Source organism: Pleurodeles waltl, chromosome 9 (genome assembly GCF_031143425.1).
Source record: "Pleurodeles waltl isolate 20211129_DDA chromosome 9, aPleWal1.hap1.20221129, whole genome shotgun sequence".
NCBI lineage: Eukaryota > Metazoa > Chordata > Amphibia > Caudata > Salamandridae > Pleurodeles > Pleurodeles waltl.
In genome coordinates, this window is record NC_090448.1 from 739095680 (window position 1) to 739111229 (window position 15550).

Consider the following 15550-nt stretch of genomic DNA (forward strand, 5'->3'; position numbering starts at 1 on the left):
CCCATAGTAAGAGACAGAGAAACCCAAAAGGGAAAAGAAGGTGGAAGAGAAAGAGGAAAATTAGGGCTAAAGAGAGAAATAATGCGTAAAAAAGACCCTACAAGAGTGTGAAAAAAGGGCAGAGTGCTGTGTGGTGCATTAAAGAGGCATGAGGTGGAATCAAGACTACGCAGTCTTGGTATTCAGCACCCCAATATTCAAAAGTGTTTCACAGACCTCTGAGCAAAACCTTAAGCCCCCTGTATCAATTTGTTCACAAATTAAGCACTGCCAGTTCCAGATACAACTCAGTCCAAAGGTCACTGCTGATCTTGACCTAGTAATAAGTCTTCACTTGGCAGTTGCATCTAACATTGGGTTGCCTCAAACATGACACTGTGCTGAAATGGATTTAGAAGAACAAATAGAGAGGAGGTTCATAGGTAACATCAGCATTGACACTCTCACTGTTTCATATATGCACCTGGAAACTGGACAAAACACCTCAAAATTGCTGTGTGGCACTGAATATGGGAAATATGTAGGGGCTGATTTAGAGTTTGGTGGACGGTTACTCTGTCACAAACATGATGAACATCTCTTCTGCTTATAACAAGTGCCACAGGGCAAAATGCATTTGTAACAAAGTGGACTGGACATTGTGATGAAGTAACCCACCTAACTTAGGCCCTTGATAACTACTATGCAGCTGACTATGAATGTGTTGTGAGATTTCTTTTGTACTTGCTGTGCACATGAATTGTTTTGCTGTGAATATCTTATGAAGCATATTAAATGCCAACCAGAAACAAAAAAGGGAATGAAAGTATTCAACCTTCTGCAAGTCTCTAATTGGGTGGCACCTGTCTTATGTAATTTAGGCAGGCTCTCAAGGACACTCTTGTTTGCCGTGAGGAAGGAATAAGGAGACAAGCAAAGAAACTAGAAGCAAGAAAAACATATAGCCGTGACTGTCCCCAGAAGGAGATGGCCCAACAAATAAGGCACCAACCTCAGGTGTGTAAAGTTATTCCTGTCTTAGTTTGTGGGAATAATTCTCCTTTATGCAGAAAAAATCTAAAATCAAGATAAAAACTGATCTCTATTGTTCCTGTGTAAATAATGAAAGATCCTTGGGATGAAGTTCTGATTCTTAACTAATATGTTTTACTGTGGCTCCATGAGATGGTGTGAGAGAATAAGATACAAGCTATGTGCAAGGTTCAGTGAAGCTTCATTTATATGCTTCCAAGAGTAACCACTGTATTGCAGAGGTCTTCACCTCCTCCATGAAGTATCATACTTTCCTTTCTGAAGATATTTAGAATCAAAACATCTTTACTCGCAGTTTAGTCATTTTACTGTTGACCAGATAGCCTCAGTTGGTGGCTAACTAGTCTATAGGCCTTCCAAAGTGAAATCAAGGATAGTGACTTTGGGGGTTGAAATACTTGCCCAGGAACAGTAAATCAACCAGTGTTCCCTCTTAAAAATCCATGTGGTAAACACACAGTTCATCAATTAATATTACGAGGCCACCTGAATCATGAGCTTTCAGTATATTATCATATTCCATAAATCTCCATCAGGAGATGTATGAGTTGGTTGAGCTTGTGCCAGGAGGCATGGAATATCCATTGATCAAAGATTTAGCAGTGGTGTCTTCCAGTTGATCATGTGCTGTATCACCAAGATTCAAGGTTATTTGCATTCATTACTGTCATTTATGTAATTGGTAGGAGAAAACACTAATGAAAGTCAATTCAGTTATTGGTTAGAGTATGAATAGCTTTATTTGTTGTAAATTTTGTTCAAAGACTCCAGCAATCAGGCTTTAACTAGTAGGTTTAAGGTATCACCCGACATTTATTCTTTTGCAGGAACAAGCCCCACAACCACTTGCATACTACCAAAGGACCCCGATTCTGAACCAACGGCTAGATAAGATCCGATCTGCTCCTCAGGTCAGTAGTAGTTGTAGGTCAAGTGATGGTTCTCAGACACTCCCAGATACTAGAGTGGGTTTCCTATAAAGGGTAAAAGCCAGTTTGAATGGAAGGGCGTTTTTTTGTGAAAAGAACTGGGCAAATTTTGAGAATGAGGAACTGGGTGTTGTGTTCACATATGAATCCCCCTGTTCAAAAGAATAAAAGCAGATTGGAGATAGCCCAAACAGGCGTGACTAAAATTGTACTGGGTTTTGACCACAAGTCTTCTTTTGAGGTTCTCAAAAGGATTTCAAGAGGGGCTACAACAACTGACATTAAAACAATTTAAAATGATACCTTTCTTGGAAACAAGTGCTCCTATAAATAGTGGTCACAGTATGAGGCTGAAGGCAACTAGAGACAGAGAAATACCTTTGTATTTCATCACAAAAAATATAATTAGTGTGTGGAATAACCTCACAGTAGCAGTGACAGAAATTAAAGCAAATTCAAAAAGACTTGGGCCCATATTTAGAGTTTCTGGAGCAATCCCCAAATAAAGAGTAGGATACACCAACTGATCTTCCTCATGGATCCCTCTGGTAAAGAAAATTCAGCCTGTGCATTCTAGAATGTATTGAGTATTTCAGTTCCTTCCAAATTGTAAATTTGTACTTTAGGGAAGCAACAGGATTGCAACAGTCCTGAATATGGAAGGACATAAAGGTCGTCATTGTCTCTAAGAATTCTATGCTTTTTTGTTTGCATGGGAGGGAGCATGACCCTCAAAGACCAGATTGATGCACTAATGACTTAAATTGTTTAACAGGAACAAGTCACTGAGGGACCAGTCGTTTTCCAGTCATCAATAATGTCAACACAACAAACTGAGAGAAGCTCAGCGATTTCACAGGTTAGTATCAATAGCTGCAGTCTTCATTGTTAGTGAACTATGAGCAATGCAACACACCCAGGCACAGAGATGATGCTGAACATGATAGAAGCAAGCCAGTACATACTTGTTGGTCTAAGCTCAAGTCAGGTGCAGGAAGTATTTTAAGAGTGAGAAGGTAGTGCAAGAGATATGCAAAGCTGAATGATAAGGAAAGCAATGTGTAATAAGTCCTTCACCCACCGTATGTGCTCTAAAGGAAAACACTCACTCTTAGACTATTTCGATTTGAGAGCTTAGTTGCTGCAGTGGCTAATCTGGTCTCAGTTCCTGTCAGTGTAGATCACAATAATGTGGAACCAGCCCAATGAAATTACATTACTGAGTTCCTCTATACAAGGCTACTCCAACAAGTAGTCTATGAGCTACTGCTAGCTCTTCAGTTAGCTATAAGTATCTCTCTTGTGCCCAGCCCAGCCTACTTAATTAGAAGCTTGACCAAATTAGTATAAGTATACCAAAACTGAAAAGTGTGTATTAAGGATGAAAATGTGTGTATTTTCATAACTCATAAGTTGATGTTTGGTGAAAAATTGTTGATTTCCCAAAATATATGTAAAGTTGGTATTTGAATGATAAATCATGTAGTAATGGGGAGTCTTCTTGCTAACAGTATTGCCTTAGTGCCAGGACAAGGTATGGTTGTTAGGTACAAACTATGTGAAGGAATTCCAGATTGACCATGCCTTTTTTACGTTACTGCTGGTTACCCTGCTTGATGCACTGAGGTGATTACAGCAAATGAGCCAATCTTGTCTTATGTGGTCACTATTAGAACACCAACAATGTTAGAAGCTCAGAAAGATGTTTCATTGATCATAAGTAACGCTTATTGCAGAAAAGGTAGGAGTCTCCTGCTCTATACCAGATTGACTTTGTAGACCAGGTTATCAGTGACCATTGCCAGCAGTCTACAAAGTCCCTCACATCATTGCAGCAGTGTGGAATTGACTGAGTGGTCGTTCAGGAAACATTGTGAAGTGGGATCTCAAAGAGAACAAGTAAAACTCATGGAGATGGGTATGGGCCCAAGTAACATTTCCTTTTTACTTTTGTAGGTACAAGTGTCTCAGGTGCCGTCCTCCTTCCAGTCATCAACAACATTGCTGCCCAGGTTGGAATACAACCAAGCAACTTCACAAGTGAGTAAATTGACTCTCATATGTGACTAAGCACAGAATTATTTGATGCCCTTGTTGCCCCATTAAAATATCATAGCTGGACTTATCTAATGGGGTTACCATCACCATAGGTCTATAGCTGGCTTAGGCTGTGAATTAATTGAAGAGTTGAATAAGCTGAGAAGTGGCACATCAGAGTAAGTCTGACTTCAGCAGGAGAGGGTCTACATCCAATTTCATTTCAATCAGTATGATAACGAATTAGAGAGTGGATGGAGATCCATCAACATTTGTTTATCAATGGCAAGCGGTGAGGTTGGAATGAAATAAAACATTTCCAATTTTCTTATTTTCCAGATACAGCTAACTCAGCCATCGTCCACATTCCAATCATCGTCTTCATCTACACAAAGAGTGAACGTAAACCAAGGGATTTCATCAGCCCAACGAATGGACAATACTCATGGGAATCCATATGCTCAACATGTGGACAATAACCCCGGACATTCATATGGCCCACGTATAGACAATATCTCTGGGACTTCAAATATGGACAACTGCACTCCCGTAAGTTGTGAGTGGGATGACATCCCTTAGCCCACAAGCAGCCAAATACAGATTGTTTATATACAACAGTGGAATGTCCTCACAGTCAGGGCTGAAGAAGACCATTAGAGGAGCTAGCAGCAGTTTGGGCGAGAGACAGAAAGGAGCACCTACTTACAGAGAAAATGGTCATATGTAACAACTATCAGCTCAAAGACCCCAAATTTAGCTCAAATCCTAATCTCCACCCAAAACAGCAACCCCATCTAGCTTCAACAAAAGCCCTCTAATCCGGGCTAAAACGAGGACAGCATTTTAGTGTAACTGTGGGGTGAAATGTAATGTTAGGCTCATTCCAATTCTTGTGATTCCTTATTAGGCTGAGTCGATGACTTGATTAGAAACTCTGCACAAGAGTAAATTGTTTGAGTTGTATGGTAAAACTATGCTCTAGTGCAGCAGCTAACCCTAGATGCTACTTAGTATAGTATTAAGTGAGGTCCAACATGATGGAACGGGGTGACATCATTATACCAGTGAAATTACTCCACGATCTCGGCCCCTTTATCAACCAGTTAATATTTGGAATTAGCAAAAATGAGATGGGGTGGGGGCGGCAAACTGCCTCTTCAAAATCAATAACTGAACAGCTGATATGTATTGGGTTAGTGTCCTTTTAGCATGTTGTTGTTTGATAAACTCCAGAAGAAATTTTAAAGACTGGCAACAGCTTTCGCCAATATTTCCTGTCTTACAGGTGTTTTCAACAGACCCATGTGGGCCATCAGCAGCAGCATGTTCACCAAGGATGGAGAGAAACTGCGGTCCTGTAAGTTCCCAAGCTGTTCTCAACTGTTCCTTTACGTTCCCAAGCTGTTACCAACTGTGGTCCTGTAAATTCCCAACTTTGCTCGTGTAAGTTCAGATGGAAACTGTGCTCCTGTAAATTCCCAAGCTCTGAACATGTGGTATCCACTATGCAAGCCAAGGCATAGTTGCGTAGTAAGAAAAAAAGGCAGAATGATTGAAATGACAGCACAGGTCTTTGCCAATGAAAAGAAGGGAGAGAAGCAGATCGGCAGTGACGCCTCAGACTAGGTCCCAGCTTGGTTTCCTGCCCGTAGAAATCTCGCCGTGGAGCTCAGGCGTAAGAAAGTGTGAGTGAATTAATATGATCACTCCTCAGCCCTCAGAGGGATGGTGGGCAGACAGCGGTTTGATGAGACAGGTGTCACCCTTTTACAGAAATGACTAATTACCTTTGTGGCAAGAAGGGCCCTGCAGAGCTGTGCAGCTGTTCTAAGGCAGGGATGACTCCACTTCAGTCCCTTTTAAGTCAGGTAAATATGCCTACCTTTTCAATGGTTCTCCTTGCAAATCCGGCATAAAAAGTATTTTGCAGTTGCTCATGAGAGAAAGAGGTGAAAAGTGGATAGGAAATGACGTCCCGTACATAAATAAACATGTCCCACATTTTGGAGACTGAGGAATGAAGATAAACAGTCATACCTCCCAAGCTGTGAGACCTGAAAACAAGTTCTCTCGAGCAGAGATACAAATCTGTTTTTCGTTTTCTTTAGGAGACTGCCACGAGTTCCTGTTGCTCTTTCTCCAAGTGCTTGAGTAAGTGTTTTGTTATTTAACTATCTGTTTATCAATCAGCATTGTGCATTTATGTCATGAAGGTACTGCTCTACTGCTATTGCATTTAAGGAGATATGGAAACTAACTTTGAGATAAGATTATTGGCAGTAAGGCAGTTGTGACGTTTCTTCAATGCCACTAGAAGGCTGGCTGAGATTGGGAATACCCCTCTGCCACTTCCAAGCAGTGTTTCAGATACTTTTTAGAAAACCTTTAAACGTCATTATATTCCAGTCTAACTCTGTTCAAGTTTAAATCACTAAAAGGTGTTCCTATGGATGTGTTTTATTGAGGTTTTGCAATTATCTTTATTCCTTGACTTAGTTCATGAATGTTGAACCTTTGTTTGACAAATATCTTTAAGTGAGAGTGGCAGATTTTGTCAGGAAGGGCTTGGTAAATCTGTACAAAAGATGAAAAATTGCTTGTGCCCTACCTAACACTTTAAGAGCGTTTTACAGGCTACAATATTTCCCAGGAAATTGCTCAATGGTTTAACACATAGATTGTCACCACACCGTGTGAGGGCACCTGCACTGTTCAGTTAGCCCTCAGTAATTTATCAATAAGGCTTGAGCATTCTTTCCAAAGTTCTAGAAAGAAGAAGATCAAAATAACAATCAAACATGGTTGTCATGTGCATATCAACACAAGGCCAGTTCTTTAACTGCAGTTGTTGGTATCAAACTCACATAAAGCCTGGTGCATGAAAATTCCATTAGCAAAATGTGGTTGCTAATTGTGTACTGACTTTTTGCGAATGGAAAAGATTTTTGGGAATCGAAAGTTCATTTAACAAAATTCCAAATTGTAGTGGGTCGAAATCCGACCTACCTCATCAATATTCATGAATTTATTTTGCAAATTGTATCTCACTACGATTGTATGCTCTTATAAGGATGGTGGCTGGTTGGGGTCAAGAGATCACCATCTGTGATTGCATTTTAATAAAGTTTTTTTAACCAGACAGTTCACCTTTAAAGAAAAAAGCATGTCTGCATTTAAAAAGATTGTTTTGTTTGTTTGTTTAAGAGTTGGCAGTGGTCGTGTGAACTACTGCATATTCCCCAATATTTTTGTAACATTCACAAAAGGGAAGGAGTCACTAAGGGACCAATTTCCATTTGCAAAAGGGTGATCACTGCCATTGAGCTGTTGGTAAAATTTCTCATTTTGCTCCCAGATCATTGAAACTTCCCTAGGAAATCCTTATTTGGAAGCGATGCCTAAACAAGCCAAATCAAGAAATCGGTTTAGTACTTAATAAAAAGTAACAGTACATAATAAAAAGCCATTTTGTGGTCACAAGCCCTATCATTTGGTCAGTGGAAGGCTTTGTGATCACAAAATGACTTTATACATCAGACCTTTAGTATGGAAGAATATTACCAAAATAAGACATCTTCAGTTTCTAACTTTAAAGAAAATAGTGTGTTACAAAAACCCGATGGTTCCTAGCTAGAGATGCTATACTCCATTATTGAGAAGAAATGACTGGTTCAAAACGAAATAGGGCACATGCGAAGAACCATTTTAATTTTCAAGACCATATACTCACAAGAATAAAACCGTCACAGCTCACATCTAACCTGGCTAAGATGCTATATGAATGCGTGCCATAGATGAGAGTGTCACGGAATGCAGGGAAATCTTGTCCAAGAGCAATTTATCTGTCTCAAAAAAGGGATATTTTTAGTATTTCTGCTCTAGTCACATGCAGATTAAAAGAGTATTTTGAACCTGAAAATACCTCCAGCAGGCTACCCTGGACGTGCCCACATAACAGAGCATATGATTCTGGAATAGGATGCCACTGGCTTTGGAATACATTCTGCGCCTTTACATTTTTCTACAAAAGTCTGCCCTAGAGGAACGTTTGAGATGGCCTTTTACTGTTTTTTTATTGCCGTTAGATCAGTTTGTATTGCTGTAACTGTTCCGCATCTGGATAGAGAGGCTTTGCATTGTAACCACCCCATGAATAAATATCAATAGAATTCCTAAAGGAGTTGATTTACATACAGATCCCTTTGAACTCAGCACGCACTGTCAGCCTGCTTAGGAGTGTCACTCGGCCATGTGTGTTTCCTGGTCCACTGTCCATAAAATTGATTCAGTGGTAAGGGGTGCTTCCTTCATCTTGTTGACTGTTGTTTCTTGTCTCTTCCAGTGGGTGGCATGGGTCTGCTTTCAGCGATTTGGATAGGGATTGCCGTAGCACAAATTGTCCTAGGTAAGTAAAGCTCCCTCACCTGTTTCTTTCTTTGTACATTATTTCTCTCACCCTATTTCTTTTTCTTCTTTTTTTCCCATTCACTCTTTCTTCACTTGACATGGATACTCACATCCTTTCTTTTTCCAATCGGTAGTTCACTCTCCACTCGTGCCCCACTTTCCTATCACACTCTTGATCTCCTGTACTTGTGCCTTTGCTCTTAACAACCCTTCTTCCCTCTCTTATCTTGGCCTCTCTCACCATCTGATTCGTTTTTTTAGTGTTCGTTGTGTCTTGATGGTGAACCACACTTTAGGTACTATCATGCACCGGAGCAAGGAGTTGCCTGATATCATGCTTTGGTTGGGAATTGCCTTCACCCAGGAGTATTGTTAGCACGAATAACAATGCCTATGAAGACCGTCTTAACCTGAGTCATCAGGACACAGGGCCAGTTGGACAGGGAAAACAGGATTTAGACTACAACTCGGGCCCTTTGAGATAGAGGATTGGATAATGTTTTGGTTGAATGGATCACTTTGCTTGCTATGGGAATTCGATACCTGATTACAATACACTCCTGGAGAATGCATCTGTATTGCATCAAAGCACGACACTGTGTGTTGCATTCCATTGACACCCCAGAGTAATGACCACATAAACCCTCACCATCAACAGTGCTGGTGTGATAGGCCTCCTTTTGTCACCCAAGAGATAAAGGACCAACAGGTTGTTTCCTTGCCACCTACCTATATTGTCTTTGATTGGAGCTGAGATACAAAACTGCGCACCTTGAGTGCCACATCGGTCACCAAAAAAGATGTAGCGCCTTCACTATAAATGTGGCAGAGCCACCTCTCCTCACTCTTCCTCACAAAATACATTTGCTCTGAAGATATTGTATGAAATACTTACACAGGTCGACTAAAAGCCGATCAGCCTGGAGGTACAGAGACCTACCAGGAGGTCAAAGGACCAAGAGTCTGTAAGGCAAAAAGTAAAGGAATGATTGAGATGAAATCTCTTACTTCAGGTCAATGTAAAAGTAGATACAGTCACATTTCCAAATAAAACTTTAGCAGAGCACCAACCTGTTCTTACGAACCATAGAACAACTAATCCCCGAATCCTTCTGTTTGATTATATAGCACAAGGAATAGATTGTTCATAACATAAACGTTGCCTGTGTGACTTAACGTCGTCTAAAAATATTCCCTCTCAACAACAAGATTTTCTCTCTGTAGAGGGTTGAAAATCCTCGTCATTCTCTGGATGACGAACTTTGGTCCTACACAAACAGGACAAGAACTGGGGCCCCCAAGAGAAAGGTCTGTCTGGGGATGACCGCTGTGAGGACTGAGGGTCGGAAGTGGGGGATTTTTTGTTATATTTACTCCTAGTAACCTTGAAATGTTATGTCACGGACTCAGCCATTCGGCCATCTACTCTTCAATGTGGTCAATTGTGTAACAGTTTGGTGTATCAAAATCAAATAAAATCAATAAAATGTTGTCATAAAAATATTATCTCCCTCATTCTGAGTTTACTGACGAGGGCAACCTGACCCTCATTTAAATTACATGTTGGATTGTTCTAAGTGTTCTGATTTTACTAACATGGAGCCTTTCAGGTACTTAACATGACTCTGTTTTTTACCCTCCACAGGTGTCGTGTATTTGGATACCTGTCCCCTTCAGAGGTATATCCCAATTTACTGCATTGTCAGTGGATCCACATTGTTAGCCATGGTCCTATTCTCAGCCTTGGGTGCAATAAAGCCATTCAGAATGCTCCTTGGGTTCGTTGGAATCCTGGCCCTTTTCTGGCTCGCCTGGTTGATTGCAGGTAATTATTCGGGCAGGCAAATCCGTATGATTTTGATCATGAAGAAGGTGGGCTAACACTAATTGTCATTCTCAAGTTGGAGAATAATTAAGTTATAATATATCCAAGGGTGAGAATGAATGAGCGTGTGAGGGATTGTAACAGAGTGTAAATCAAGTGCTCCAGTGGCGGTCGTCTCTTTGTACTTGATTTGTTAAGCATTAATAGCCAACAATCAAACGGCAGAGGCACAAGACGTGCCATTCACAAGATGACTGATAAGCATAAAGTGCCATCCCAAAGATGGCAGATGAGCATGATGTTCAATTCAATGAGACAGCAAACTACAATGAAGTACAGTTTGCAAGATGGCATATGGGTATTAGGTTTTAATGACACACTCTAAATATGCGTACCAAGTGCTCAATTCAACTATTAAATACTGGTAGCCCCTACAATAAATTATTTTCTATTACATCAATTTGTCTTCCATAATAAAATCTATGACAATGTATAGTAATACAGATATATTTAAGATACACAAAATACAATTATGGAATTTTAATGACTCTCACAGTAATAGCTGTGGAAAAACCTTTGTTGGTTGCATGCTTTGAGATGGATCTGGACAGAGAAGAGAGAACAGACAGAGAGAAGTCAGTTTGTCAATAAAGCACAAACAATTTTGTGTTTGGCACGTATGAGGGTCGCTGGTGTCTCCATTTTGATGGACTTGCCTTTCCTTGCTGCTGTCTTCTCCATGTGCGTGTGCTGGGGCGTTAGAACATGTTGTCACTGGGAGCAGCTGAAAGATAAGTACTAGAGATGCAGACCTGAAGCAATTGGAATTTACTATCACCCCTGTAATCATGTTTATTTCTTATTTTTCTCTTCAGGGAGCATCTGGACCTTCCCACACTATAACAACTTTGCAGGGTGCAACCGGGCCATCTACCTGTTCACATTCTCCATGCTCATCATTCAGTGGATCATGATTGCGCTGTCTCTCCCGGCCCTTATTGCTCAAATTGTCTCTTTGATCTCTTCTTTGACTTCTTGTTCTTCTTGCTGTGGTTCCTCCGCTTGCTTTTCTTGCTGCTCCTGCAAGGGTAAATATTAAGGTTGAAGCAAGCTTTATGGGAAGGTGGAAAAATATGATTTGGGGACGCCTTCAAACCACTGACTAATGACAAATGTTAAATCTACAATTGACTATTATTTTTGTTGATCACAGTCGCTGATCGAATATGAGACCTGTATTTTGACCAGGGAAATTGTAGGTGACTAGGATGGTGTTTACCACTGCAATGATGAAGGCAACGTATTTGCCAGCATATAATCTGTGGCACATTTTGACGTTGCTTTCCGCATCACCATGTGCCTGAAAACACTGCTTTGGAAAACCGAATGGTGCAAAAGGCTCGGTCACTCTCATGAGCAAGAAATGAGTCGGGCTGCTCTTGATTTAAGTGTCCAGTCCAGTGAGCAGCATTCTTTGGGGTCAGGAAATGCACCTCGAATCCATTGTGTCATCACAGGCTTCTCATTAAACCAAAGGCTCGCACCAGTTTCGGTTTTGCCCTCGAGTAAGGCACCTATGGTACAGCTGATACCATTGACAATATTTTTGGGGCACTAACAAAGGCACACAGCGCCAGAAAGCACTGTTGTGTCATTCCTGACAGTTTCCTAACAGCTCTTAGCTGATGTAACACAACAGAACGACAAAACAGGCACATTGTGTGTTGAATTATATCTTAAGTGCTAATTTAAAATAGCCAAACATGACCTTTTTTCGAAGACAGGGTTATGGGATGTTGAAATGTATTTTTTTTTCCTTTTTTGTGATACATATACAACCTCCCATTTTTACCTAAATATGCAAATATTTGAGAAAAATTACAACCTGCCTCTGATTCACCAGGATATCAAACCACCAACACTCATTCCCAACTCAAACCGCAAAACAATGCTTTTGCAGTGTTCTGGTGTTACAAATGCCCCAGAAAAAAGGACTCTAAAGATGTTCAAAGAAAAACACGGCACCTTGACTCTTCCTAGTTTTTAGTATGTACAGAACCGTTTCTCCCAACATTTTGAAATGTATGCTCAAGTACACCAGCTTCATTTGATTTGGTGACTTCAGAGGACAAGAGATAAAGGCTGTGCGGGCAACAACTAAAGGAATTTTTATCTCTGACTTAAAGGAACGGTGATTATGTGAAAAAGCACTCGTTAAGCAATCTTAAAAAAAGCCACCAAAGATGAAAAGGCAACTGTTTTCTTAGTTAACATAGGACATTTAAATGTTAATTTTTGTATTGTTCTGAAAAAACTGAAGGTTCACCAACAACAAATAGTATGTTGAATCATTTCAAACTATTTTTAAAAGTTGAAATCCTGAGCTTCTGCTTTGCTTAACCCACCCATCTGAAGGGGTCCTCAAGCAAACAATGAAAGATCCATTGTAAACCTTTCTCTTCAAATACCCAACCTCAATAAGACCAAAACAAGTTTAAAACTACAGCCTTTCCTGGAAAGGGAATTTAAATTAACTCTGCATATGCACTTGCTGGACCATGTAGACTCAGTGACGAGACAGAATACATTATGTGTTTAGTATTTACATTCCTGCTTATAAAATAAATAATTATTTAAATGCATATCTATTTAAAGTGACAGTCCCTTTGTGGGGCCATGATTGTAATTATTATTAACCTTATTATTCTCTTTATTATATTTATAACATTTGCCTTTTTCTAAATAGATTCTCAATTTATTTTTATTTTTTAAGTTGCAGTAAACTGAAGTTAATACACAGAAGTGTACGAAGAATTGTCCTAGGTATATGAAGTGTATTTAAGTAGATATTTGTTTCTGTGCCTCTATGCAGCACAGAAAGAATGGAAACATAATTATGATATATTTTTCTTAAGTACCTAAACGTATGTTCTGCTGTATTTTTTTAAATAACTAGTGTTTAATGTGTAGTCTATCAATATTTCCATGGGCATGTTTTAACTTCCTTAATAAATCAGTGTGGATTAATTTGGAATGTTCATGGTTCATTTTAAACTAACTGTATTGCGATTTGTTTATGTCAACATAAGAAAAGTTATTGACTTCACATTGCCAAACATTGGCTAATCAGAGACGTTGACAAGTGAGCTGAACTTTGTAATGCAGCACTGTTAAACCTTCAGGGATAGGGGCCACAAATCCCCTATTATTTCCTGTCTTTGTCCCGAAGCAGGCTTTCTCATTAACGTAGGAAGCCAGACAGTTGTGGGGAATATCCGAGCCCCTGAGTTAAGCTCTAGCAGTATTATTGTAAAGTCGTGAAAGGCCTAACAGTGCATAAATCACAACAGGGAGTGGTGTTTATTTACTCCCACTTCAAACGTCCTCATATTACCAACTGATGATACCTGATTACCAAGGGAAAATTCTAGAAGGTGGTAACAACATCAGCACTTTGAAGGGTTAAAGAGAACAGGTTGTAAAAATGACCCCTTCAGTTATCTTGCCAGAGAATTTGTGCCATCAGTTGAGAAGAACCCCATGTCAAAAGCCTGTTGGTGCTTATGATGCCAAACCAATTATCTTTTCTGGTAATGGATTTCAGAAAATAAAAGTAAACAGATACCTTTGTTGCTGGTATAGTGCTTAAGCCGCCCTATCTTCATTTCAAAGTATTGCAGGGGTGCAGAAAAGCAGAAGGAGTACATTACAGGAACTAATTAAATTGAAGAGAAGGACAGAAATAACATTGTGGCCCGTATTTATACTTTTTGACGCTAAACTGCGCTAACGCAGTTTAGCGTCAAAAAAATTATCGCCGGCTAACGCCATTCTGAAGCGCCATGCGGGCGCCGTATTTATTGAATGGCGTTAGCCGGCGTTAGCTGACCGGCGCTGCCTGGTGTGCGTGAAAAAAAAACACGTACACCAGGCAGCGCCGGCGTAGGGGAAAATGGCGTATGGGCGTCTCAAAATGGGGCAAGTCAGGTTGAGGCACAAAAATCGTCTTAACCTGATTTGCGCCATTTTTTTTTGGCGCCCATCCCCCATCAACATGACTCCTGTCTTAGCAAAGACAGGAGTCATGCCCCCTTGCCCAATGGCCATGCCCAGGGGACTTATGTCCCCTGGGCATGGTCATTGGGCATAGTGGCATGTAGGGGGGCACAAATCAGGCCCCCCTATGCCAAAAAAAAAAAAAATACTTACCACAACTTACCTTTTCTTCCCTCCATCCTTGGGTGTCCTCCTGGGGTGGGCAAGGGTGGCAGGGGGTGTCCCTGGGGGCAGGGGAGGGCACCTCTGGGCTCATTCCGAGCCCACAGGTCCCTTAACGCCTGCCCTGACCCAGGCGTTAAAAAGAGGCGCAAATGTGGGGTTTTTTGCCCCGCCCACTCCCGGGCATCATTTTTGCCCGGGAGTATAAATACCACGCACATGCCTGGGAGTCATTTTTTAAGACGGGAACGCCTCCCTTGCATATCATTAACGCAAGGAAGGTGTTCATGCCAAAAAATGACGCTAACTCCATGAACTTTGGCGCTAGACGCGTCTAACGCCAAAGTATAAATATGGAGTTAGTTTTGCATCGAATTTGCGTCGAAATAAACAACGCAAATTCGGCGCAAACGGAGTATAAATATGCCCCTATGTTTGTTGACCTGCTTGATAATACAAGGCACGATTCACAAATAAAAATTAAACTTGCACCAATCTTCATTTGCTGGGTTTTCTTCCTTACAAATGGTATTCATTCATGTGGAAATTTCGCCAGTGTAGTGGAATTTGTAAGTGAGTAAATAAGGACTAGTAGGAGGTTCCCTGACGTTTGCAACAACACATAGCATATACAATGAAGGAATGAATCCCAGTAGTGGGCATACCTAATAACAAGTCATTCACTATATACTTTTTAATTTACCTCTTCCCCAGGCTAAAAAGGTACTGTCATGGCTTCTATATTTACATTAACGTGTTGACACACTCAGATCTTTTGACAGCCACCTTTTTAGAGGACATGCAACAAACCATAATAAGTGACAAGTCTCTATATTTGCCGTTCTCAGACTCCCCCAATCTTGATCTTAATCCCACTCAGTGACCATCAACCGTCAACTGTATAGAGACGTTTGATATACCTAGCTTGTTTCTAGGTATATCAATTTTATCCATAAGCCCAGCACTGCCATCTACAAGGTCAGAGCTATCTACCCTGCTCAGACAGTAGGGAAATCAGAGACCATACTTCCTCAGATGATTTAAATGTTGTCACTGTCCAGGGTCCCTTAGTTTCTGCTTAGGTGGATGTGGTAGAGAAATC

At 40.5% G+C, this 15550-nt stretch overlaps 1 protein-coding gene across 1 annotated transcript in view; it reads left to right on the forward strand.

The window, feature by feature from the left end:
* The window catches only part of LOC138259741 (uncharacterized), a 140794-nt gene extending 127537 nt beyond the window's left edge, over positions 1 to 13257 (forward strand). The window contains exons 4-13 of the mRNA XM_069207634.1: positions 861 to 996; positions 1860 to 1943; positions 2737 to 2820; positions 3918 to 4001; positions 4338 to 4547; positions 5284 to 5355; positions 6107 to 6149; positions 8341 to 8403; positions 10051 to 10230; positions 11106 to 13257. Of these exons, the coding sequence (XP_069063735.1) occupies positions 861 to 996; positions 1860 to 1943; positions 2737 to 2820; positions 3918 to 4001; positions 4338 to 4547; positions 5284 to 5355; positions 6107 to 6149; positions 8341 to 8403; positions 10051 to 10230; positions 11106 to 11329 (1180 nt within the window). The 3' untranslated portion in view covers positions 11330 to 13257. The remainder of the gene's footprint in view (positions 1 to 860; positions 997 to 1859; positions 1944 to 2736; positions 2821 to 3917; positions 4002 to 4337; positions 4548 to 5283; positions 5356 to 6106; positions 6150 to 8340; positions 8404 to 10050; positions 10231 to 11105) is intronic.
* The last annotated feature ends 2293 nt before the right edge of the window (positions 13258 to 15550 follow it).